Source organism: Pongo abelii, chromosome 5 (genome assembly GCF_028885655.2).
Source record: "Pongo abelii isolate AG06213 chromosome 5, NHGRI_mPonAbe1-v2.0_pri, whole genome shotgun sequence".
NCBI classification, from domain to species: Eukaryota; Metazoa; Chordata; class Mammalia; order Primates; family Hominidae; genus Pongo; species Pongo abelii.
The window spans coordinates 153,833,566-153,857,569 of NC_071990.2; the positions used below are offsets into that span (position 1 = coordinate 153,833,566).

Sequence of the window (24,004 nt, forward strand, 5' to 3'; positions counted from 1 at the left end):
CTGAAGGCTTCACAGGTATCATTTAGCTAAAGCAATCGATCTGGTCTAATCCAATTCATCCAACATGCTAAAAAATATTAAGAGAGCAGGTAGTGCTAGACTTTTCTTAAAATTAAGAAAAACAGATGAATGGGCTCACAAAGGTAACTGAAGGTTGCTGTGATAATTTCCCACAATTTGTACCCACCAAATATCTTTCATTTTGATACATCATGATAAAGTCTTTACATTGCAAAATTGTAGGATGATTTACTGTATAATAAGGTATTGCTTTCGGTTTGAAGAATTCAGAAATGAATCAAGCGTTATGATTAGCATTACTACCCTCTATGAGTAACTCCATGGAAATTCCTCATTGTGTTCACTGAGAAAATGAAGCTTTGTGAAAGTAGCTAAATTCATTTTGAACTCAAATCATCAACATGTTGGTGAAAGCCATCTCTTACATGTGTTCCCCTTTTTAAAAAGTATATATTCATAGAAAACTGTTCACACATCTACCATGTGTGCTCCAGAGTTTTCTGTTGGCCCACGGATTGAGAAAAACATGGGTTTTCACCTAAATATACAGAGAGAAATTTTCCTGAAAACACACTTCTTGTTGATATCACATAAATCAAGAGGTTCTGAGCCTCTTAAACTCTGTTTAATGGTTCCTGAAGTATGAGGATAAGCATCTCTAAAGTCAGAGAAAATGTGGAGGATGGGAGAGAAAAGAGATCCCAGGGCAGCACAATTGGCGGGGACATAAGAGTAAGGACATAAGAGCCCCTCTTAGCAGCCCCTTCCTCAGTCTTCCCACACCAGCTTTTTCCAGCCAGGTCCTCTGCTCTAGCTGCCACCTTGTCAGCGTGTTCATTTGCTTCCTCCCATCAATCAGTCTCCTCCACTCCCCTTCTCGAAACTCAATTCAAAATGTATCCATCTCAAGAAACATTTCCTTTATTCCTTGCCATCCACACTAGCCTTAGCTTGCTTACATCTTTATACAGTTTGTGTGTGTGTGTGTGTGTGTGTGTGTGTGTGAGAGAGAGAAAGAGAGATGGAGTTTCGCTCTTGTTGCCCAGGCTGGAGTGCAATGGTGTCATCTCGGCTCACTGCAACCTCCGGCTCCTGGGTTCAAGTGATTTTCCTGTCTCAGCCTCCCAAGTAGCTGGGATTACAGGCACCCGCCACCATGCGCGGCTAATTTTTGTATTTTTAGTACAGATGGGGTTTCACCATGTTGGCCAGGCTGGTCTTGAACTCCTGACCTCAGGTGATCCACCCACCTCAGCCTCCCAAAGTGCTGGGACAGTCATGAGCCACCACACCTGGGTCCTTTATACAGTTTTATACATTGTTTTTACCTGTTTATGCCTGGTTTTCTTCTTAACTGTACACATTCTCCTAGACTGATTTTAGTCTCAGATCAAGTTTAAACTTGATGATAGGGACATTTATTACAGTTTGTTAACATCACAATAATTAAGATGACTGATCCATTTAACAGAGATGTATCACAGCCTATTATGTGCCAGGCAGGGCACTCGGGGTATAGAAGTAACAAAGACAGGGCCCTGCTTCCTGGAGAACATAACCTCAAGGCATTTGGGTCTGTTCTTCATTATGAGCCTTTGAATCTGTTTTTCCTCTTTGCCTAGGATGTCTTCTCGCTGCCTTTCCACCAATCTTTCCCTTTCATTTCCAACTCAAAGTCAATCTGGGATCTTTTTTAAAATGTTGTGCACATAGAAGGTATTTAATAAATGAATAAAGTATGACTAAAAATAAATGAATATAAATTACCAGGAAACAACTACAGTAAATTAAAAGTGATAATAAATATTCCCTGTACAAAACCAGCTCCACAGTATTAGCTAATATTGCAAATACAACAGTAGTTTTTCACGTTTCAAGTATATCTACCCAGCAAAATCACACCTGTGAACCATAACATTGTGCTTTCTATTAAAAATATCACACCAGCGGCCAGGTGCAGTGGCTCACGCCTGTAATCCCAGCACTTTGGGAGTGCGAGGAGGGCAAATCACGAGGTCAGGAGATGGAGACCATGCTGGCTAACACAGTGAAACCCCGTCCCTACTAAAAATACAAAAAATTAGCTGGGTGTAGTGGCGGGTGCCTGTAGTCCCAGCTACTCGGGAGGCTGAGGCAGGAGAATGGTGTGAACCTGGGAGGCAGAGCTTGCAGTGAGCGGAGATTGTGCCACTGCACTCCAGCCTGGGCAACAGAGCGAGACTCCATCTTAAAAAAAAAAAAAATATATATATATATATATAATGCCAGCCAGCAAAAGTGAAAGAAAAAGAATCTAGTTTAGGTTTTTATAAAATGTGGTAAAATATAAATGTATTGTTCTGACATGTTCTGGTAGTAACCACAGTGTTCTTCTTTTGTCCGTACTAAGAATTATGGGCCGGGTCCACATGTGGGTTAACCCATCTGACATTCAAATTCATCTCCCAATTTTCCATCATCAAGATAATTCCATTTTTAGAACTTATCTTACCTGGTGGCATAGTTCTTCCCACTGCCTTTGCAGAAGCTCTATGCGTTCATTAAGAATGGAGATATCATCAGCACTGATATAGGCAGAGAGGGTGTCCTTCAGCAGGCTCAACTGGGTCAAGTCATCTGTCCAGCTCCCAACTGCATTTTCTAATTCCTAAATAAAAAAACAAACTTGAATACCCATGGACATCTCCTGCCAATGATTTCTGAAGTGTTTTTGAATCCCTTCTTGATAGAATTTCCTTTGTATAGCCCTCAATTTAAATATCTAACTTGGGATCTAGAGGCATATCATGGCAATATTACAGATTTGGTTCCAGACCGCTGAAATAAAGTATATATCACAATAAAGTGAGTCACAAAATTTTTGGTTTCCCAGTGCATATAAAAGTTATGTTTACACTATACTATTGTGTATAAAATGTGCAATAGCGTATGTCTAAAAAAACCAATGTACATACCTTAATTTAAAAATATTTTATTGCTTAAATATGCTAATGATCATCTGAGGCCTCAGCAAGTCATAATCTTCTTGCTGGTGGAAGGTCTTGGCTCAATGTGAAAGGCCGTTGACTGATCCAGTGGTGATTGATGAAGGCTAGGGTGGCTCTGGCAATTTCTTAAAATAAGACAATGAAGTTTAAGCAGCATTGATGACTCTTCCTTTTACAAAAGGTTTCCTTGTAGCATGTGATGCTGTTTGAGAGCATTGTACTCACAGAACTTTTTTCAAAATTTGAGTCATCCTCTCAAACCCTACTGCTACTTTATCAACTAAGTTTATGTAATACTTGAAGTCCTTTGTTGTCATTTCAACAATATCCACAGAATTTTTACCAGAAGTAGATTACATTTCAAAAAGCCACTTTCTTGTTGATGGCCATACCACCCTAAACGTGCCCCATCTCGTCTGATCTCAGAAGAAACCACTTTTTTTATTGATCCATAAGAAGCAACTCCTTATCCATTCAAGTTTTATCATGAGATCGCAGAAACTCAATCACATCTTCAGGCTCCATTTCCAATTCTACTTCTCTTGCTGTTTCCACCTCATCTGGAGTTACTCCCTCCACCACTGAAGTCTTGAACCCCCTCAAAGTCATCCACGACAGCTGGAATCAACTTCTTCCAAACTCCTGTTAATGTTGACATTATGACCTCCTCTCATGAATCATGAATGTTGCTTTTGTGAAAATAAAATTTATTTTTAATTTTTGTGGGTACATAGTAGGTGTACATATATATGGGGTATATATTTTAATAGATGATAGCAAGGTAAATACGGTTTTCATCACCTGAAGCATTTATCCTTTGTCTTACAAACAATCTAATTATACCCTTTTATTTATTTAAAAATGTATGATTAAACTCTTACTGACTATATTCACCTTGTTGTTCTATCAAATACTAGATCTTATTCTTTCTATTTTTTGTAACCATTAACCATCCTCATCACCCCTGCAGCCCCCAGGTACCCTCCCAAGCTCTGGTAACCATCTTTCTACTCTCTATCTCCATGAGTTCAGCTGTTTTAATTTTTAACTCCCACACATAAGTGAAAACATGTTGAAGACAGTGGTGAAAGTGGACATCCTTGTTGTGTTCCAGATCTTAGAGGAAAGGCTTTCAGTTTTTCCTTATTCAGTATGATGCTAGCTGTGGATCTGCCATATATGGCTTTTATTATGTTGAGCTATGTTTCTCCTATGCTCAGTTTTCTGAGGATTTTTATCAGGAAAGGTTGAATTTTATCAAATGCTTTTCAGCATCAATAGAAATGATCAGATAACTTTTGTCTTTCATTCTGTTGATCTGAGGTACACATTGATTGATTTGAGAATGTTCAACCATCATTGCATCCCTGGGATAAATTCCACTTGGTCATGATGAATGATCTTTTTAATGCACAGTTAAATTCAGTTTGCTAGTATTTTAATGAATATTTTTATATAAATGTTCATCAGAGATATTGTTCTATAATTTTCCTTTTTTTTTTTTTTTGATGTGTCTTTGTCTGGTTTTGTTATCAGGGTAATAGTAGCCTTGTAGAATGAATTTGGAAGTATTCCCTCCTCTATTTTTCAGAATAGATTGAGTAGGATTGGTATTAGTTCTTCTTTAAATGTTTGGCAAAATTCAGTAGTGAAGCCATCAGGTCCTGGGCTTCTTTGCTGGGAGACTTTTTATTATGGTTTCAATCTTGTTACTTGCTATTGGTCTGCTTTTGGATTTCTTCATGGTTCAATCTTGGCAGATTGTATGTCTCTAGGAAATCATCCATTTCTTCTAGGTTTCCCAATTTATTGGCATACAGTTGCTCATAACAGCCACTAAAGATCCTTTAAATTTCTGTGGTATTGGTTGTAATGTCTCCTTTTTCATTTAGATCTTCTCTTTTTTTCTGAGTCTGGCTAATGGTTTGTCAATTTGTTTATCTTTTCAAAAAATAAACTTTTCATTTTGTTGATATTTTGTATTGTTTTCTTCACTTCCATTTCATTTATTTCTGCTTTAAGCTCTATTATTTCTTCTACTAACTTTGAGTTTGGTTTGCTCTTGCTTTTCTAATTCTTTAAGATGCATTGTTAGGTTATTTATTTGAAGTTTTTCTTCTTTTTTGATGTAGGTGCTTGTATCTATAAACTTCCATCTTAGTACTGCTTTCACTGTATTATGTAGGTTTTGGTATGTTGTGTTTCCATTATCATTTGTTTCAAGAAATTTTTCTATTTCCTTTTTAACCTCTTCATTGACTCACTGGTCATTCAGAAACATATAGTTTAATTTCTGTGTGTTTGTATATTTTCCAAAATTCCTTTTGCTATTGATTTCTAGTTTTATTCCATTATGATCAGAGAAGATACCTGATATAATTTCACTTTTGTTTGAATGTTTTAAGACTTGTTTTGTGGCCTAACATATAGTCTATCCTTGAGAATGATCCATGTGCTGGGGAGAAGAATGTGTATTTTGTAGCTGTTGGATGAATGTTCTGTAAATATCTATTAGGTCCATTTGGTCTGCAGTGCAGATTAACTCCAGTGTTTTTTTGTTTATTTTCTGTCTGGATGATCTGTCCAATGCTAAAAGTGGGCTGTTGAAGACTGCAGCTATTATTGTATTTGAGTCTAACGTCTCTCTTTAGCTCCAATAATATTTGCTTTATATACCTTGATACATGAGCATATATAGTGACAGAAAACCAAGGAAAAAAACTAAATGTATATTATTATTATTATTATTTGAGACAGAGTCTCAGTCTGTCACCCAGGCTGGAGTGCAGTGGTGTGATCTTGGCTCGCTGTAACATCCACCTCCTGGGTTCAAGTGATTCTCCCACCTCAGCCTCCCAAGTAGCTATGACTACAGGAGCACACCACCATGTCCGACTAATTTTTTTGTATTTTTAGTAGGGACGGGGTTTCGCCATGTTCACCAGGCTGTTCTCAAACATATAAATATATATTATATATTTATCTGGGTGGTCCAGTGTTGGGTGTATATATATTTACAAATGTTATAACTTCTGTTATATCCTCTGGCTGAATTAACCCCTTTTTCATCATATAATGACCTTCGTTGTGTCTTTTCACAGTTTTTGTCTTGAAACCTATTTTGTCTGATATAAGTATAGCTATTCCTGCCCTTTTTGCCTTCCATTTGCATAGAATATCGTTTCCATCCCTTTATTTTCAGTCTATGCGTGTCTTTACAGATGAAGTGTGTTTCTTGCAGGCAGCAGATCATTGGGTCTTATGTTTTTTAATCCATTCAGTCACTCAATGTCTTTTGAGTTCAGTTCATTTATATTAAATGTTGTTATTGATAAGTAAGGACTTACTACTGCCATTTTATTATTTGTTTTTTTCTGGTTGTTTATATGGTCTTCTCCCCCTTCCTTCCTTCCTGTCTTCCTTTCAGTGAAGGTGATTTTGCTGTTGGTACGTTTTAATTTGTTGGTTTTTATTTTTTGTGTATCCACTGAATGTTTTCAGACTTGAGGTTACCATGATGTTTTCAAATAATATCTTAATATACATTATTTTAAACTGAAGATAACTTAATACTGATTGCATAAATGAGCAAACTAACAAACAAGCAAAAAGAAAACTAGTAAAAACTCTACACTTTAACTTTGTCAGCTCACTGCAACCTTTGCCTCCTAGACTCAAGCAATTCTTGTGCTTCAGCCTCCCGAGTAGCTGGGACTACATGGGCATACTGTTAACCACTTGGTTAATTTTTATAATTTTGTTAGAGACAGGGTTTTGCCATGTTGACCAAGCTGGTCTCAAAGTCCTGGCCTCAAGTGATCCACCTTGGCCTCCTAAAGTGCTGGGATTACAGGTGCAAGCCACCATGCCCAGCCATGTTGTTTCTTATTTATATCTTATCATACTTGTCTATATATTGAAAAGTTGTTGTAGTTATTATTTTTGATCAGCTCATCTATTCATCTGTCTACTTAAGATATAGTTTATACAGGCCGGGCGCGGTGGCTCATGCCTGTAATCCCAGCACTCTGCGGGGCTAAGATGGGTGGATCATGAGGTCAGGAGATCGAAACCATCCTGACTAACATGGTGAAACCCGTCTCTACTAAAAAAAATACAAAAAATTAGCCGGGCGTGGTGGTGGGTGCCTGTAGTCCCAGCTGCTTGGGAGGCTGAGGCAGGGGAATGGCACGAACACGGGAGGCAGAGCCTGCAGTGAGCCAAGATCCCACCACTGCACTCCAACCTGGGTGGCAGAGTGAGACTCCGTCTTGAAAAACAAAAAAAAAAGATATAGCTTATACAACACAATTGCAATGTTATAATAGTCTGTGTTTTTCTGTGTATTTACTATTACCAGTGAGTTCTGCACTTTCACATGCTTTCTTATCACTCATTAACATTCTTTTCTTTCAGACTGAAGAACTCCCTTTAGTATTTCTTGTAGGTCAGGTGTGATGTTAATGAAATCCCTTAGCTTTTGTTTGTTTGAAAAAGTCTATTTTTCCTTCATGATTGAAAGATGTTTTCACTGGGTATACTATTCTAGGGTAACAGGTTTTTTCTTCAGCACCTTAAAAATGTCACTTCACTTTCTCCTGTTTGGTAAGGTTTCCACTGAAGAGTCTGCTGCCAGATGTCCTGAAGCTCCATTTTATGTTATTTGTTTCTTTTCTCTTGTTGCTTTTAGGATCCTTTCTTTATTTTTGACTTTTGGAAGTTTAATTATTAAATGCCTTGAGGTAATCTTCTTTGGGTTAAATCTACTTGGTGTTCTATAACCTTCTTGTACTTGGATATTGATATCTTTCTCTAGGTTTGGCAAGTTCTCTGTTATCCCTTTGAATAAACTTTCTACCCCCATCTCTCTTTCTACCTCCTTTTGAAGGCCAATAAGTCTCAGATTTGCCCTTTTGAAGCTATTTTCTAGATCCTGTAGGCATGTTTCATTGTTTTTTATTCTTCTTCATTTGTCTCCTCTGAGTGTGTAGCTTACTTCAAGCTCATGAATTCTTTCCTCTTCTTGATCAATTCTGCTATTAAGAGACTCTGATGCATTCTTCCATATGTCAATTACATTTTTCAACTTCAGAATGTCTGCTTGATTCCTTTTAATTATTTCAATTTCTTTGTTAAATTTATCTGATATGATTCTGAATTCATTCTCTGTGTTATCTTAAATTTCTTTTTTTTTTTTTTTTTTTGAGACACAGTCTTGCTTTGTCACCCAGGCTGGATTGCAGTGATACAGTCTCAGCTCAATACAACCTCCACCTCTTGGGTTCAAGCGATTCTCATGCCTCAGCCTCCTGAGCAGCTTGGATTACACGCATGTGCCACCACGCCTAGCTAATTTTTGTATTTTTAGTAGAGACAGGGTTTCTCCATGTTGGCCAGGCTGATCTCGAACTCCTGACCTCAGGTGATCCACCCACCTCGGCCTCCCAAAATTCTGGGATTACAGGTGTAAGCCACTGCACCCAGCCCAAAAGAGCTATTTTGAATTATCTGTCTGAAAGGTTGCATATATCTGTCTCTCCAGGATTGGTCCCTGGTGTCTTATTTATTGGTGTTGGTTGGGTTAGGTCATGTTTTCCTGAATGGTTTTGATGCTTACAGATGTTTGCTGGTGTCTTGCTATTGAAGAATTCGGTATTTATTGTAGTTGTAGTTGGGACTTGTTTGTATTTACCCTTCTTGGGAAGGTTTTCCAGGTATTTGAAGGGACTTGGGTGTTGTGACCTAAGTTTTTAGTCACTGCAGTCAAATCTGCATTGGGGGCACCCCAAGCCCACTAACACTGTGGTTCTTGCAGACTGGTAGAGGAACCACCTTGGTGGTCTTGGATAAGACCTGGAAGAATTATCTGGATTACCAGGCAGAGATTCTTGTTCTCTTTCTTTATTTTCTCCCAAACAAACAGAGTCTCTTTCTCTGTGCTGAGTTGCCTGGTACTGCAGGGGAGGAGAGTTACAAGTACCCCTGTGGATCCCCCACCACTACTGGAATAGTACTGGGTTAGGGTTAGGCCTGAAGCCAGCACAGCACTGGCTCTCTCCCAAGGCCCACTGTAACCACTATTTGGCTACTGCCTATGCTTGGTCAAGGCCCTAGGAGTCTACAATCAGCAGGTGAAGGAGCCATACAGGCTTGTGTTCTTCTCTTCAGGGCAGTGAGTTCCCCCTGGCCCCAGGTGGTCCAGAGATGCCAGGGCTTGGAGTTGGAAACCTTAGAAATTTACCTGGTGCTCTGTTCTACTGTGGATAAGCTGGTACCGAAACCATAAGAAAAAGTCCTTTCCACTCTTCCCTTCCCTGTCCCAGGCTGAGAAGTCCCTCCCCATGTCCACTGCCACAACAGAACCATGGGGAATACTGCCAGGCCATTGCTGATGTTTACATTAGGCCGAAGGGCTCTTCAACTCAGCTTGTGGTAAATGCTGCCGGACCTGGAAGTTACCCTTCAGGGGAGTGGGCTCCCCTCTGGCCCAAGGTAGATCCAGAAATGCCACCCAAGAGCCAAGTCCTGGAATTGAGTACCCCTGGAGCCTCTTTGGTGCTCTTCCCTGTTGTTGCTATGCTGGTACCTAAGTTACAAGACAAAGTCCCCTTTGTTCTTGCCTCTCTTTTTCACAAGCAGAAGAGGACTCTCGTCATAGCCACCACAGCTGTGAATGTGCTAGGTCACACTTGAAGCCAGCATGTCTCCGAATCTGACCCAAGGCCCACAGTATGTACTACCTGGTTACACTGCTGATTATCCAGAGCCCATGGGCTCTTTAGTCAGCCGGTGATAGGTCTTGCCAGGACTAGGTCCTTCCCTTCAATGCGGCAGGTTCTCTTCTGGCCAAGGGTGTGTCTAGAAATGTCTGGAAACTAGGGCATGGAATGAAGGCTTCATGACTGTGCCCAGTGCCCTATGTTACTGTAATTGAGTTGGTATACAAGTTGCAAAACAAAGTCCTCTTTACTCTTTCCTCTTTTTTCAAGCAGAAGGAAGGGGTGTCTTTTGGAGCTGCAAGCTGTGTTGCCTGGGGCTGGGGGAGGATTGGCAGAACAACTCCTTTAGCTGTCTTGCTGGTGTGTCACTGGGTCATGTACCCCCAAGTCCATTGGCTCCAAGCCCAGTACAGCACTAGGACCCACCTAGGAGTGTAGTACTTGTGGCCTAGACAACCTTTCAAATTTATGTAGGACCCTGGAGCATTTTAGCCCATGGTGGCAAGGGCTTGTCAAAACTCAGATTGATTCTGTTGGCTGGGATGGGAGCTTCCCCTTTGGCTAGGTCTTGTGTAAATGCTCCCTCCGTGGGCATCAGCTGAGTTCTGCCTGGTATTGGCAGCACTGAGCTCCAATGCAACGCAGAGCAATTGCTGGGCTCTCCTTCCTCGATATGCACAGATTCTCTCTCCATGCCATGTGGCTGCCACTGGGGCACAGAAAAGAAGTGGTGTGGGCAATTCAAGGCTATCTTTCCTACCCTCTTCATTGCCTCTTTCTGTAGTATGAAGTTGAAACCAGGTAATGTGATTGCTCACCTGATTTTTTATTCTTATGAAGATGCTTTCTTATGTAGATAGTTGTTACATTTGGTGTTCCTGCAGGGAGAACAGTCAGTGGAGAATTCTATTCAGCCATCTTGCTCTGCTTCCTCAGGTAAAATCATAAATGTTCTTATTGCCATCTGCAATGATGAATCCTTTCCACAGGATATTCCATTTACTTTGCCCAGATCCATCATAGGAATCACTATCTATGGCAGCTATAGCCTCACAAAGTGTATTTCTTAAATAATAAGACTTGGAAGTTGAAATTATTCCTTGATCCATGGGCTACAGGATAGATATTGTGCTAGCAGGCATGAAGACAACATTAGTCTTGTACATCTCCATCTCCATCAGGTATCTAGGGTGACTATGTGCATTATCAAGAAGCGGTAATACTTTGAAAGAAAGCCTTTTTTTTCTGAGCAGTGGGTCTCAAAAGTGGACTTAAAATATCAGTAAAACTGTACTGTAAACAGATATGGTGCCATCTGGGTTTTGTTGTTCTATTTATAGAGCACAAGTAGATTTAGCATAATTCTTAAAGGCCTTAGGATTTCCAGAATGTTAAATGAGCACTGACTTTAAGTCACCAGCTCCATTTGCCCCTAACAAGAGAGTTAGCCTTTTCTCTGAAGCTTTCGAGCCAGGCATTGACTTATTTTAAGCTATAAATTTCTCAATGGCATCTTCTTCCAACATAGGGCTGTTTGATCTCCTTCCAGCCTGGGCAACAAGAGCAAAACTCTGTCAGGAAGGGGAGAGGAGGGGAGGGAAGGGGAGAAGGAAGGAAGGATAAAAGGAAAGATGGAAAGAAACAGGGAAGGAAGGAAAGAGGAAGGAAGAGAGGGAGGGAGGGAGGGTAGCCACTTCCATCAATGATCTTAGCTAGATCTTCTGCATAACTTACTGCAGCTTCTACTTCAGCACTTGCTGCTTCACCTTGCACTTTTATGTTATGGAGATGGTTTCTTTCCTTAAAACTTATGAACCAACCTCTGCCTGCTTCCAACTTTTCTTCTGCAGTTACTTCTCCTCTCTCAGCCTTCACAGAATTAAAGGGAGTTACGACCTTGCTCCAGATTAGGCTTTGGCTTAAAGGAATGTTGTGGCTGGTTGGATCTTTTATTCAGACCACTCAAAGTTTCTCTGTATCAGCAATAAGGATGTTTTGCTTTCTTCTCATCCATGCATTTACTGGAGTATTACTTTTAATTTCCTTTCAGAACTTTTCCTTTGCATTCACAACCTGGCTGTTTGTGGCACAAGATGCCTAGCTTTTGGCCTATTCCAGCTTTTGACATGTCTTTCTCACTAAGCTTAATCATTTCTAGCTTTTGATTTAAAGTGAGAGACATGAGTTTTTTTTCAATTGAACACTTAGAGGCCACTGTATTAATTGGCCTAATTTCAATATTGTTGTGTCTCAGCAAATAAGGAGGCCAGAGGAGGAGAGAAATTGGGAACATTGTTGGTGGAGCAATCAGAACACATGCTACATTTATGAATTAAGTTTGCTGACTTCTATGGGCACAGTGTGTGGTGCCACTAATTACAATAGTACCATCAAAGATCACACTGCCTGTAGATCACTGTAACAAATATAACAGTAAAGAAAAAGTTTGGAATATTGTAAGAATTACCAAAATTATGCAGACATATAAAGTGAGCACATGCTGTTGGAAAAATGGTGCTGGTAGACTTGTTGTATGCAGCAATGCCACAACCTTCAATTTGTTAAAAAAAGAAACAAAACAAAACAAACAAAAAAAACCCCAAAAAAACAAAAAACAAAACACAGTATCTGTGAAACACACTAAAACAAAGTGCAATAAAATGAGGTTTGCCCGTATTTCATTTGTTTCCACATAATTTGATAAATTGCTAAGTCCTTCTGATAAAGTATGATTGCTTGCAGAATCTTTCTGCCATCTACTTATCATTTTATTGATTAAAAAATTTTTTTTTCCTAAATTGAAGTTTAGTCACTGTATTGATCTTCTTTACTTTAGACTGACTTCATAAACCTCTAACTTATCCTTTCTTTTTGTCCTGAATTGCTGATCACACTGATGAAATATTTTTAGAAATAGACACCTAAATTTAACTTTCATTTTCAAACACTATAGAGTTGCTACATTCTGTGATCTATGCTTATAATGTAATAGCTGAGAAGATCTGTTGCTGTTACTACTCAATTTAAAACAATGCACCCAATACATTTTCTGCAGGATCAGACATTTAAGTTACTAAAAAAAGATTATGTACCTTGTCTTTTAGGGGAATGATTTAAGAAAAAAAATTCATATAGCAATATTTGAATGAGTTGACATTAGTTTTTACAATATTTTGACCAATTACCAGTTTTGCAATTTGTACAACCAGCTGTTGTTTTTAGATTCCAGCTAGTTTTGTGTATAAATAGAGTAGTTCATGTGCCTTTTCTCCTCCCTTTATGTGTCTTTACACGGTAGAAAGGTTTCCAAAGGCAATGGCAATTAGCGGTGCTGTCTGAGGCTAACTTCCCAGGCAATTTAGGCAAACAAGATTTTAGCCTGAATTTTCCAGGTAATTGCCTTGTTTTGCTGCTAAGGGCAGTTTGGGGAAGAGTAGCAGGACTAGACTAAAATACATTTTTTTAAATCTACACACTCAATAGCAGCATGTGTTTGTAACTGTCATGTTTTTTGGGAGATAAAAAATGACGCCCCATGGCAACAGTATTTGGCTGAAAGACAAAACCATCTAGGTTAATTAAATATGCAACATTTCTGCTAATACTCCTAAACATATTCAATTGTTATACCACTGGAAAGATTTTCCACTTTTCACACCAATTTCTACCCCCAACTCGAGCATCAGATTTGTATATGGATTTAAAAAAAAAATACATAATAACACCACCACCAAAAACCAACTGTTTCAGAAACACAGTATACCAACCCATTAAACGAGTCAGTGTGGCAAAAATATAGCCTGTAGATACAGGCAACCCAGATATTTACTGACTTTGAAAAGTTATTAAATTTTCAGAAGTCTCAGTTTTCCCATCTGAAAAGGGGCAATAATAAATGTTTTCATGAGCTTGTGTTAATGCCAAATGAGATAACACCAATATAGTCACAGCCCCTAATAAATGCCCATTCCTGCTTTGCAGAAGTTTTCTTTAATAATTTTTATTTTATTTATTTTTTTAGAGACAGGGTCTCACTCTGTCAGCCAGGCTGGATGCAGTGGTGTGATCATAGCTCACTGCAGCCTCAGATTCCTAAGTGATCCTCCTGCGTCAGCCTCCCCAGTAGCTAGGACTACAGGCAAGCACCACCACTCTGGTTAATTTTTAAATTTCTTTAGATATGGGGTCTTGCCATATTGCTCAGGCTGATCTTGAACTTCTGGTCTCAAATGATCTGTTTGCCTTGGCCTCCCAAAGTGCTGGGATTACAGGCGTGATCCACCACACCTGGCTTCTTTAATTATTTTTAATAAATTTATCATCACAGGTTTAAAATGCGCTTTTTAATCTTTGTAACCATTGCATACTTCTGAACGTAATAGCTCAAGATAGTACTTCTTTCACTTTCCATCCATGATGTAAAATATACTACCTTTTAATTTTCCTATATCTGCCTTTTTCAAGTTTCAAATAATATCCTTAGATTTTACAACTGAAGAAAAAATTCTTATAGCCACACTTTTCATGATTTCTAGACCTCTTTAACAATTATCATCTCTTAAACGCTTAGGATTTCTTTGCCAAAGTGAGGCAGAGAATTTCTAATTAAAACCCAAGTCATTTAAGTATATGTGAATTTTTAACAGAATTACCCTAGAGCAATAATTTGCAAATGACTGGGGAACATAAGGGCATGTTTAATTTGAAAGAAAAACATTTTTAAAAGTACTTTTGATATGATCAGCCTATTGCTCAGCAAAGAACTGCTGTTTGGACATTTCACTTGGCTACAAAGATGTGAAAGGCATGAATCTTATAGCCACTGAATTGTGTTGGTCTCTGTGAGCTCATAATCCAGGGAGTGGTCTGTATTAGCTACTGACTTGCTTCCAAGTACCATTTGAAGTGTTGATCATAATCTTTAAGTACTTAGAGCCCTGAGCAATTTAGGGATTGTGTGTCTCTACGCAGTCACTGAGATAAGCTATTTTTCCCTCTTTCCTTGCATAATGGTCTAAAGGGCAGGGTGTGTTCTTTAGAGGGCCACTGTCTGCAGATTTTCCAGGCTGTTGATCCTTTTTTTTTTCCTTCTTGTAGAGTAGATTCTTCTGGTAGAATGACTCCCCAGTGTCGATGCTTTAAAAAGATGACTTTATTGCTGTTGACTCAGCTTTTAAATATCTTTTAATGTGTTTTAAATTTTCATTTGCTTCCTTGGAGTAATCCATAAACTAGTCTATAATTTCATCAACTGCAATAAATCAGCAATACAAGGTTCACCTGAGTTGCCTGCCCTTATATCATACACTAGGATCTTGTATCTGCATGTAGATAACCTAACAGTTTGACTGGATTATGGCCCCAAAGACATTATTCCAGCAGAGGCATACAGATAGGTGACCGTGAAAATCTCAGTTCAGTAATTTACCTTGCAACGCATTTGTTCTGCATGGAGCTCTTCATGGTGATCCGGGAGAGACTGGGAAAGCTTCTTTTTGAAAGTTCGTAGTTTCTCCAGGGAATCTGCTATTCCTTTCTCACATTTTTCCCAGTCCTATCATGGAAATAAAAACAAATAGCATAGATGTTTTTGATGTAGGAAATTGGGGGAGAAAAGAAAAGAAACACTCTTCTTCATTCCTAGAGAAAGAATAAAAGTTACACTGATGGCCGAGTGTGGTGGCTCACGCCTGTAATCCCAGCACTTTGGGAGGCCGCGGTGGGTGGATCACTCGAGGTCAGGAGTTTGTAACCAGCCTGGCCAACATGGTGAAACCTTGTCTCTACTAAAAACACAAAAATTAGCCAGACATGGTGGCAGGCTCCTATAATCCCAGCTACTCGGAAGGCTGAGGCAGGAGAATTGCTTGAACCCAGGAGGCAGAAGTTGCAGTGAGCTGAGATCACGCCACTGCACTCCAGCCTAGGTGACAGAGTGAGACTCTGCCTCAAAAAAAAAAAAAAAAAAAAAAAAAGAAAAGAAAAAAAAGAAGAAAGTTGTGCTGATGAACAATATGAAAGTGTGCCCACACTCATTGCCAGGGGAGGCAATATGCTATTGTCATCAGAAGAGCTGAGTTCAAAACTGACTCTGTTACTGATTATCTGTGTGGCTTTAAGCAGATAATGCTCTATGTTTCAATTTTCCCTATGGAAATGGAAAAAATACTAACTCTTCATATTTATTGGAGCCCAAAGGAAGCAATGAGTGTCAAGGCATCAAGCACAATGACCGGAATATTATGGGTACCCAAAAATGTTATCTGAATCCACATCTATCTGCAGAGGTAGGACAATAATCTCAGTACCTTGTCTCTTTCTTAACCCCATCCATAACTGCATCCAATGTCTACCCTTTCCCAAATGTACTATAAAGGATTAAAAAAAAAGAGGATATGGAATGTCTTACAGAAAGAGAAACACATACTACAAAAGCATGGCATTTTTGACTGGCTTTATCTTGTTCATGCTGAAACATACATAGCAAAGGATTAAATGTATAATACATAAAAACCCACGTAAATTAAGATGTAGAAGAAGAGAGATAATGCACAATTTAAGAAATCTGTATCTAATATGCAAAGTAGTGGTAAGTGCTCTGGAGAGGAATAGGCCAGGGCGGGTTGTAGAGATTGGCAGTATAGAATGAGGTAGATCTCTATGTACTGACAAAATAAAACATCTATTGTGTGGTTATGTTTTGAAAGGTTACACAGCAAACTGGTAACAATGGTTAGTTACCTTTTGAGAATATAGGATAATTTGGATGGTACGATAAGGGAAATTTCATTTTTTACTCTGCATAGTTCAATTATTACCTAATTTTTAAAAATCAGACACATGGAATTTTTTTGTAATAAAAAAGTAGAATTTTAAAAAATGACAGGAACCACAAGAGAGCTTGATCTTTTTTATAGCACCTTATCTACACATTAACTCATATCCGGTGTCTTAGTGCCAGTGAAAATTAAATTGAACTAAACAAGTCTCCTTCATGTTGTCCAACACTGCCCGTTTGTCAAACTCTCCAATCCAGGCCTTCCCGCTCCCCACTCATCTCCCCAGTGGCCACTTCATACACTGTGAATTACAGAATTCCAAAGCAAGACAACTAGAATCATGGCGAGAATCATTTTTAGTCGTCAATATGGTCTCAAATCACGTTCCATCTTCCCTCACAATATCTCTTTCATTATCATCAGTCTTTTCTTATCTGGATTCTTTCTACTTCTCTCCTGACACCTTAGTTTGAGCATAACAACCCAGAGGTGTTATTACCACAACGATGTTCTGGAAGCAGTGTTAACTAAAGTGCCCCCTTACTCAAAATGTCTTTATTCAAAAACTGAACTGAGAATTTGGCACAAGTCTCATTTCTCTTTAAAATTCCTTCATAGAACTTCTTAGAGTGCATAACCACATTCCCTCTTCCCAATTACCAGAAAAAAAAATCCTTAAAAAACAAAAAAAATTGTCTATCAGGGCCAGAGTTGTTCAAATTCTCCTTTGTTTTAAAATATCTTTGTGTTCCCAGGCTACAATTAGCTTATCAATGCTAACCATAGTGAGGGTAGACAAAAAGATTCTCTTTCTGCTTAAATTAAACAACATTCTCAATAAAACTATCAAACACCCTGAAATTGATCAACATACAGTTGATAAAAATTTATTGATCTAAAAGAGATAAGATCATCACGGGTGCTGTGACCCACACCTATAATCCTAGCACTTTGGGAGGCCAAGGCGGGGAGATCACTTGAGGCCAGGAGTTCAAGACCAGCCTGGCCAACATGATGAAAACCCATCTCTATTAAAAATACAAAAATTAGCCAGGCGTGGTGGCATGCACCTGTAATCCCAGCTACTTGAGAGGCTGATGCACGAAAATCACTTGAACCCAGAAGAGTGGAGGTTGCAATTAGCCAAGATTGCACCACAGCACTCCAGCCTGAATGACAGAGTAAGACTCTCTGTCAAACAAAAAAAAAAAAGAAAAAAGAAAGATAAAAAAGATCAGCTTCTTACTTTTCAGAACAAAATTAAGAGATGATAGTGAAGAAGGTGAACATACAGAGCATGGAATTATAATGCCTATATTTGGCATACTTACTAACAGTATTAAAAGCTAAATATAGATAAGTATTATAGCTGGTAAAAGATAGACTAAAATGAGGCTATATAAACATCAAAATTCAGATTCATAAATTCCTTCTTAGGCAAACAGGATGTAGTGTTAAAAGTCAAAATAAAATAAACTTTAACAAGAAGAGAAGAGGGATTCCTCTTTCCAAGGATGACTTAGATTCTAAATCTATAACCAAGTCCTTTTATGACATGAATTATAAGGAAATAACTTAATGTCATGAGCCTGCAAATATCTATTAAAGTGGATGTTTTCTACACCAACAAACAGACAGACAAGAAAAGCAAATGTAGTGACTCAGACATCATGCCTTATTAAGTCTTGGAAACATCTCCAAAAATCACATCACAAATTAAAAAAAATATATAATTAACATGTTCTCTACAGGATGAGTTACAATGTTTTAAATCTTTTCCTAAAAGCAAAAGGAAGAAAATGAACCCGGCATATTACACTACTGATGAAATTGTGCTATGTGCAAATAATAGTTCTTCATAGATGTTCAGTGGCATTTTTGATGGATTGCTTACTACACAGAAGGCAATATATTATTAAATAAAATTCAATAGAATAAATCCAATGGGTATGTATGCACACTTTAAGCATTTAAAAAAAGCAAAATCTTTTCTATTAACTTAGTCATTACCTTTGATTCAAACATGTGACAGGCCAAATTTAATAGATACCCTCATTGAAGTGCTGGTGATTATCAACATATACAGGACCATAACATTTAGGTGTCTTTACTTTTAAAGATCGTAATAACATCAACTATGATAATCACTATCATTCATTTAGTGCTCAGTATGAGCCAGGTAAGGTACCACATGATTCACTATCATTATTTCATTAAGTCCTCACAATGGCCACATGGAGGTGGTGAAATTATATACCCACTCTACAGATGAGGAAACTGAGGCTTAGATAGGATAAGTTAACCAGGTCACTTGGTTTACCATGATTTTAACTTGAGGTTATCTTATTTTAGAGGCCCTGTCCTTTTTAAACTGCTCATTTAATTATGCATTATACATGCAATTGGAGAGTGAGAGAGAAAAGTATATTGTGGGAGGTCCGGATAAATCTACATTTTCCAAAACTTACTGTGGGATCAGTATGTGATCTGTGTCCAACTAAGGGCTTAATATACCTCCTGCAGATTTTATCTCATGGCAACTTGCTTGGATCAGCTAAGATAAATCAAGAGTATCTTTCTGGATTGGTTTTTCCCTTCCATAAAAGAAGAGATACCAATCTTGAAAACCACTTTAGAGTCTCAGATTAGGGAGTGGAACCTACCCTTTGAATTTCTGTATGGATTTAAAAAGTCATCACATGGCTAAGGTTTCATACTGGTCATTAATCAGAATTCATAGCTTAGACAGTCTTATTAGACTTTACTTTGTTGGGAGGTTGTCCTGAAAAATTAAATGCTGAAAATTGGGAAACTTTTCCAGTTTGTGCAAGATAAGACAAAGTCTTAAATAAAACACAGAGAATCAAAATACTGCAGGGTATTATTTCATGATCTTTGCATTATTTGATTTGTAGAATAACAATGGGAGGAAGTAGTACAACGACTAAAAGGGTTTTTTGGTTCGTTTTTTTCTAACTGAACTTACTTTCAACAAGAAGGCTAGTTTTTTCTTCTGTTCTTCCAGCCGCATGCTGGCTGATTTCCATTTGTCTTGGATTTCAGTGAGTTCTGCCTGCAAGGCAGCCTCAGCGCCACTGTCCGCCGAGAGAAGGAGTTGCTTGCCAGCCTCCACAGTCAGGATGTAGCTGCCTTGTTGCCGCAGGAACACCTTTTCTTTGAACTGAAAGGAACCATAGCTTTTTACTTTCTCATTCTTTCTTTCAGCGTTTCCTTCCTATAAGGATTTTTAAATGGCCCTAACTTTTGCCCTCTTTCATCCAGCAAGCATTTACTGTAGTGGTGCTTTGCACATGCATGCACCAGTGAATAAATGAGTGAGAATACAATGGAGACAGGCTTAGTTTCTGTCTCCAAGGTGAGTACAATTGATGCAATAAGATAACCACTCTCTAAGATTGATGCGTGGGAATACAGAGGGACATCTGACCCAGCAGGGGGCGCATCAAGAGGCAGAGAGGCTTCCTCAAAGCAGTAAAGGCTGAGTGAGTCTTGCGAGACATGAACTTCACCAGATTAAGAAGGACCTGGTGCGGTGAGATGAATGTGATCAGGAGTGGAGGAGAGGACACTTTCTCACAGAGAAATGAGGATGCGCACATTCACTATATGAGAAAAATATGATAAATTCAGCAAACTAAGTACGGTTTTCAGTGGCTGGAGTGTGGATGGCATGTGAGAGAGTGGTAGGAGATAAGACCAGACCACATCTTGCAGAAATTTGTTTTTTATACTAAAAGGGACTGGGGTACACAGAAGAATATTGATGTTTGGATCAAAGTTTTAATAAAAGCACTCAGGAATCAAGTAAAAGTAGAATGGAAGAAGGGTATGTGTTGGATATACTAAGATTAGGAAGCTATTGTCTCTCTGGGCAAGAAATCACGAGCACCTGACCAAGGCAGTGGCAGCAGGGATGTAAAGTTGGGGAGATTAGAGTTGGGGGTGATAGACAAGGAGAAGTATAGCTCTCAAATTATTCTAGGATTCCTAGACTAATGGCACTTCCTGGAAGTGTGATAGGAAAGGGAGAAAAGTTGGTCCAGAGATCACAGGTTCTGCTGGGACCCACAGGGTACAAGGCATCTGTGATGCACATAGACATAAACCCAAAAGGTGGTTGGAAACTTTACGAGTCAAAAGTACAGCAGGTAAATATGACCAGAAGATACCAATATGCCCCTTCTCTGCTGGCAGGGGGCAGTTGAAGTCATGTCTGCAAATGAGGGCTCTCAGAGAAATTTGGAGGAGAGAGAAACCAAAACAGTGACTTTAAGGGAAGAGGAACCCATTGGATACACTGGGAAGAACTCACTAGAGTGATAGGAGATATCTGTCTAAGATGCTAGACGCCCGAAGGTAAGGAGCAACCTGGAAATGAACAAAGAACTCAAACAGGACAGGGCTTCCTGTCTTCTTTGGAGTACTTAAGTTACATGTTTAAATTGCTCAAGAATAAAATGTATGCAAGCAACACGAAGTTTTTCTTCCCTTGCCATTACCTTTTCATCGCTGCTGGGATTTAGTGAGCTGCAGCAGGCCATAGTGTGTGAAGTATAAGGAGCCTTTGTGAAAGGCTGGGGCTTACTATCATTTCACCATTAGATTTGGGCTTTGTATTGCAATCATTTTGTATATTTCTGTTGACATTTGAGAACAATGTTTGTCCCAGTTGCAATGTCACTCTAGAGTCCTTTTGAAAAACCGAGGCGAAGGTAAAGTGTGTGGTGGAAATGCCTAAGAGGTGTGAGAACACTGTGTTTTGCATCTTACCTGCACTTCATCAAAGAGGGTCCTTGCTTGTTGCAGTGGTATAGGAACACTTCCGAGACCACTCACGGGGAGGTAGGACACTTCAACCAACCATTTACGAAGCTTTTCTGCCATCTCCCTATAGCGCTGCCACTGGCGAATCTGGCTGTCAATGATCCCCCGCCTCTGCTGGGCCCTGCGAATCACTCCCTGCCATTGATTACTGAGGAGTGTCAATTTCAGGTTGAATTCATCCCTAGTGAAGAAATAATTACATGGTAAAAAACACTGTTATCTTGGATGCAGTTACGCAATCAGCCAGTGTATACATTGTCAACAACCCTAAGCCCTGAGAAGTGATCTAGGGCGGTGTTTTTTGAATATCATGCCATGATCTCTTACCGGGTTTTGGGTCTATTGCAATTAATTTTTAAAATTAAACTACCAGTGTTTGAAAATGGTGAGTGTTTTCATGTCTCAGCATAGGTTGAAGGCAAATATACAATAAGGTCATTGTCCTTCACTGTCTCCCTGAGAGCATGAGAGGGGAGGAGTGGACAGCTGCAGGTGCACTGGGAATAGCTGCAAATCCTAAGCAGCTCCATAGCAACGTGTGCAGCTCGTGATGGTGATGTCGTCTTGTGGGCCACACTGCAGGAAAACGTGTGGAACAAGGCTTACGTAGAACCTCTGTCTTCAGTTCGAATCATAAGCCACTTGAATCAAATTATGTAATTTAAAAAGATTTTTTAAAAACTGTACTCCATAAACTCTGTCAGTATTCCCTCACAATAAACAGCCCCAACCTTTAGCAAATCATTCCAGACATTCATCTGAATTATCTCTTCTACATTGTAGGCTGACTTCACTTTATTCTTAGAAAGATGAAAACTTGTTATCATAGTCTGTATAAACGTCATTAATATATTTAGAAATAATAAATTTTACTTAAGATTTCTCAAGTTCAGGCTAAAGTATATCAGATCTTCTAACGTGTTCTTACCTCTCTGTTTCCTAGCTTTAAAAAAATATAGGTAGTTCTTTATTAAGTTTTATTTAATATTTAACTTATGGCTCTAGAACTGGCTAGTAAGGGTCTGTCCCGCATCAAATAGAATGAGTTTCTATGTAGATTATAGTGTTATTCACACATAAAGTGCAAGTAATGTTGCACTTTAATACTAAATACTTGCACTTCTCTATTATAATAGTTTTGCTTTTCTTCCTCAGATATACTGTCCTCTTCTCTTGAGGGTAGCATCAACTTTGAATTGGACTTACTATTCTGAACTTGTATCTTCTCAAAACTTCCTATTATCCAGAACCACTATAAACTTTGGTTTTGTAACCAAATATGCTGTCAGTCCTAGAAACTTATTTAATGCCTCAACTTAAACAAAAGGTGAATAATACACAGACAACATCAACAAAGCAAGTATTAAAAATAAAATATACTAAGTAAAGCCCCTGCAAAAAATTTTGTATGCCCTTTCATTTTAAAAACAGATCCATAATGAGCCGGGCCCGGTGGCTCACGTCTTTAATCCTAGCACCTTGGGAGGCTGAGGTGGGTGGATCACCTGAGGTCAGGAGTTTGAGACCAGCCTGGCCAACATGGCGAAATCCCGTCTCTATTAAAAATACAAAAATTAGCCGGGCGTGGTAGTGCGTGCCTGTATTCCCACCTACTTGGGAGGCTGAGACAGGAGAATCACTTGAACCCAGAAGGCGGAGGTTGCAGTGAGCTGAGATAGCGCCACTTCACTCCAGCCGGAGTGAAAGAGCAAGACACTGTCTCCAAAAAAAAAATCCATGCGATAGCTACTTAGATTTTGATGATTACTTCTGTTTTTGAAAGGAAATTCTGCTGTATATAATCAATGCAGTAGCATTCAAATGTGATGAATTAGGTTCATGATACTTCCCTAAAAGTTACAAGCATCTGTCATCGCAGAAAATGTACAACTCCAGGACTTGAGAATACCGTATAATCTTGCTTTCCCTACCAGGTAACCATCCAAGGCCTCTTACGATTCCCTACCCTCTCTTGATACAACCAAGCTGTCCCAAACTACCTGCCAGCATGAGGAATTACTTAAAACATGACACTGTTCCCTGTGCTGAACTTGAAGCTCTAAAAAACATAACTCATAAATTAACTTTCAGAACACAATACACTTGCAATCTGGGGTCTTCTTATTGTTAGTAGGTTCTAATCTGATTTTTTTTCCCTTCAACTTTCAAAATTCTTTATCCTCAAGTCTAACCTCCCATTTTCATCTCTTTGGTGTATTTTCCGTAAATGTTAGTATTGAAAATTTAATAGATGCTGGTTTGCATGTGAGTATTTAATTTTTATTTTACTTAATGACTCAAACATTTATAATATTGTTATAGAATTGGCTAAGAAATGATAAAGCAAAAGATAAAAGTTAATTGTATTTGAATTTGTTTTATTTTCAAGGCCTTAAATTCTCAGGAAAGCTCACATTTAAGTTTGGCTTACTTAGAATTGAATAAATATAATATCACATTCTGTTGTTCCAGCTTAACCATGAAGATCTTTTATGTACTTCCAAAGAAATATCCACTTAAAACTGAAATTGCTTCTACAACATTAAAGACAAAACTCTCAATAAAAATAATTTATTTTTTATTTTTTGAAAAAATATCAAGTTAATTTTAGTCACAACTACTGGTTCCTAAATATGAGAAAGGTATACATATG

General features: G+C 38.7%; 1 protein-coding gene across 6 annotated transcripts in view; it reads right to left on the bottom strand.

The window, feature by feature from the left end:
* SYNE1 (spectrin repeat containing nuclear envelope protein 1) overlaps positions 1-24,004 on the bottom strand; it is a 512,392-nt gene that overhangs the window by 65,755 nt on the left and 422,633 nt on the right. For all 6 annotated transcript variants that reach the window (XM_054558331.2, XM_054558330.2, XM_054558328.2 and 3 more), the window contains 4 exons: positions 21,298-21,532; positions 19,493-19,687; positions 15,156-15,281; positions 2,513-2,668 (listed from right to left, as the gene is read on the bottom strand). In XM_054558331.2, the coding sequence (XP_054414306.2) occupies positions 2,513-2,668; positions 15,156-15,281; positions 19,493-19,687; positions 21,298-21,532 (712 nt within the window). The remainder of the gene's footprint in view (positions 1-2,512; positions 2,669-15,155; positions 15,282-19,492; positions 19,688-21,297; positions 21,533-24,004) is intronic.